The sequence below is a fragment of the Echiichthys vipera genome (assembly GCF_963691815.1).
Source record: "Echiichthys vipera genome assembly, chromosome: 7".
NCBI classification, from domain to species: domain Eukaryota; kingdom Metazoa; phylum Chordata; class Actinopteri; order Perciformes; family Trachinidae; genus Echiichthys; species Echiichthys vipera.
In genome coordinates, this window is record NC_139832.1 from 28,085,947 (window position 1) to 28,089,384 (window position 3,438).

The following is a 3,438-nucleotide window of genomic DNA, read 5'->3' on the forward strand; positions in this document are numbered from 1 at the left end:
GCTAACAGGCTCACAATGACAAAACTAGAAGTTGAGTTTGTATTACATATGCTACCATACAGTATCATCTACATTTAGCATGGTAGCATGCAAACATTGTCTAATAAGCACTGAATACAGATTGGGGCGGATTGGAGCATCATTAGTTTTGCAGGTATTTGGTCATAAACTATTGGGATAATTAAAATTCTGACCAGATGATGGGCTAGAGAAAAGGGGTCGGGGTCATGAAAGTTATTACAAATCATTCTGTGGCGAATATGAATGTGGGTACCAAGTGTCATTGCAATCCATCCAAAGGTTGTTGAGCTATTTGGCTAAAGAAAAGCTAATATTTTGTCTAAAAGTAAGCTACCATCCCCAGACACTGGTTTTAATGTGAAGGCCACTGGGAGCTTGAAGACGACCCACTATGCAGTCCAATACTCTAATTCAAAGTCCAACCACCACTTACAGCACAGCACATCAATGAAACAGGGAGGTGTAGCATGTGGGGGCACTCCTGACGAACAGGTATAAACAGAGGAAGATGGGAACTCATGACTTGAGACCAAGATGGAAACAACTTAATCAACAGGAACCACCAGAAGCAACCCAGTGGGAATCTCTTAGCAAGTATCATGTAGTATTTGCAATTTCAGTTTGAATTTTTAACTTATTATAAGAAAGTATGTTGACTTTCCGCAGTTTATAGAATAAATATTTACAAGAAAATGAAAATGAGTGATTATAACAGCGAAAACAAAATGTTATCTGCAGCGTGGGGACAAGAGAATCCTTTATGAGCCGGAGTAAACAGAAGACACACTTTCACAGAGGGACACTAAAAGGGCTGGAAGAGAGAGAGGGGAAAGTCTGTGGAAACTGGAGGAAAGTTGTCTGATAGCAAGGGAAGGGGGTGAAAATAATCTAAAGATAGTGTACATTTCAAGTGAAATGGACTTTTTTAGATGACTAAAGTAGGTTTAGAATGCTGCCCCCGGACACGTCTTTTTCTACAAACTGGTGGCGTGCTAACAGTCATCTACTGGAGGTAACACCATGATTATGGATTGAAGAAGAAGAAGAATTCCTTTTATTTATTCCGCAAGGGAAATTCAATTTTTTCACTCTTATTATTATTATACAGGTTACACAGCGAGAGGGTCCCTGGTTCAAATCCCGGCTGGGCCCCTTCTGTGTGGAGTTTGCATGTTCTCCCCGTGTCTGCGTGGGTTTTCTCCGGGGTTCTCCGGCTTCCTCCCACAGTCCAAAGACGTGCACTTGTTAGGTTCATTGATGACTCTAAATTGCCTGTAGCTGTGAATGTGAGTGTGAATGGTTGTCTGTCTCTGTTCGTCTCTATTTGTCTATCAGACTGGCGTCCTGTCCAGGGTGTACCCCGCCTCACGCCCGATGTCAGCTGGGACAAGTGGTTGAAGATGAATGAATGATAATGGAGAGATGTCAGCGGGAGGGGGCTGCCAATGGCTCAGCACCCAGAGCAGTTGGGGGTTTGGTGCCTTGCTCAACAGCAGTAAACAGGAGATGAACTGGCACCTCTCCAACCACCAGTCCACGCTCCATTCATGGTCCACACAGGGACTCAAACCGGCAACCCTCCGGATCCCAGCCGAGTCATGTACTGAGCTACTGCCTCATGCAACCGCACTTTATTCAGCAGCTGGTAAACATGGAGACAGCAAAGCTTGACCTGCTGCCCTTTTAATTTGACACCTGTGTGTGATCAGAAAGTTTTGGTTCTCTTTGTGTTGAAATGTTGTATGATACAACTGACATACCCTCTCTGGTCATGGTTTCAACATGAAGTACACTCAAAGCTTTACTGCTGTACCTGAATCTTTAAAGTTGTGTCTGTCGTTGTATGAGAAGGCTTCCATGTCGCCGTTGCGGTAAGTCTTACACAGACCCAACTCTTCAGTGGCTTTAAGTAACGTACAACGGGGGGCGGAGAGCACAATGATGTCCCCACTGGCATCCTCGCCCGGGTGGGCCAGTAATGCAGTACCTAGGGTGAGACAGAGGAACAAAGAGACAGTATTGAAACTCTACCTTATTTGACATGAAAAATATATTTTTTTATAAATTTAAAAGACTTCAAGACGTGTTAAAGCTGAAGTCAGTAACTTCCTATACAAATATTTTCATGTTTCCTGAAACTGTCACCATATCCTGGCAGAGCAATGACACAGACGATCTGTGGGAAGATTCACGTAGCTCCACCTGCTGCTCCCTGAATGCTCCTAATGGCATCTGAATGATTCCACCGTGACCAACCACCGACCAATCAGAGCCGAGGAGTCTCTGACGCAGCGTCAATGACTGTGGACCTAGGCAGCGCTGATCAAGTATGAATCAAGATCCTGTTTTACTGTCTAGTGTGTTTTCAGACACATACTGTATTTTAGAGTAGCGTTTGTAAAATAAGAAGGTTTGTCCGGCTGGTTGGCTGGTGGGCGGGGCTTGGTCACGAATGAGAAAAAGATGGTGTCATTAGAATTATTAAAGATAGTGCGACTCGTTGCTGCTCATGGGGGAATTGTTGGGTCTCTGTAAATCATAAATAAGTCATAGAGTGTGGTCTTGACCTCTATATGTAAAGTGCCTTGAGATAACTTTGGTTATGTTTGGCACACCAATAAAATTGAATTTCATTGAATTGGATTGGATTCAGTGAAAGAAAATGACACATGAATAAAGAAGTGTGAATACTGAAATGAGGTGTTCATCTGGAAAGAAATACATGCAGATATACATGTAGATGCAGAAAACAAGTATGCCTACCTTTTTATATGCTTTAGTTAAATTTAAACCACCTCTGGCCCACATTTACATAGGAGTCATTTAACTAGAATTAGCAGTACACTGCCAAATGGCACGCACATGCTATCAAATGTTCAAATGCTGTAGACCCTCCAGGCAATGGGTCTCCTGTTCAGTAGACGTCCAGTATAAAAGAAAGAAATGTGTGTGTTTTCTTAGCAAGCTTGCGAACAGTGCAGGCAGGGTGGACAGGAGTCTTCACTGTTATTTCAACCCTCACCTCCATCTTTCTGAGGCGCTGCAATCACTCTGATCAGCCACCTCTTCGTCTCAGGGCGAACTTTCTCTCCCAGCTTCACCAGAACCAACGGTTCGACCCGTTCCGATACACAGCAGGGGCAACTAACTTTAGTCCAGCCCGGTCCACTAGTGGTAGCGCTCAGTTTGCTCTGGACCTTCCCAGCTGGAGTGTTCTCCTCCTGCTGCTGGGCTGTTTCACTGCTGCCACCATCGCCACCTTCATCACCACCCGCCTTACTCATGCTGAGACTGAGGAGAAAAGTTAACAAGACAGTTTTAGTTTGTGTTTCCTGTTTTTCCATCATCCTCTCCCGACAGGAGAGCCTGAGAGTTAGATCATTCAAAAAGATACTCGTGGTTTTGTGGAGCTGAACA

The 3,438-nt window shown here is 44.2% G+C and overlaps 1 protein-coding gene across 1 annotated transcript in view; it reads right to left on the reverse strand.

The window, feature by feature from the left end:
* The window catches only part of ano10b (anoctamin 10b), an 18,140-nt gene that overhangs the window by 13,099 nt on the left and 1,603 nt on the right, over positions 1 to 3,438 (reverse strand). The window contains exons 3-4 of the mRNA XM_083916681.1: positions 3,044 to 3,312; positions 1,835 to 2,008 (exon numbers count right to left, since the gene is read on the reverse strand). Of these exons, the coding sequence (XP_083772807.1) occupies positions 1,835 to 2,008; positions 3,044 to 3,305 (436 nt within the window). The 5' untranslated portion in view covers positions 3,306 to 3,312. The remainder of the gene's footprint in view (positions 1 to 1,834; positions 2,009 to 3,043; positions 3,313 to 3,438) is intronic.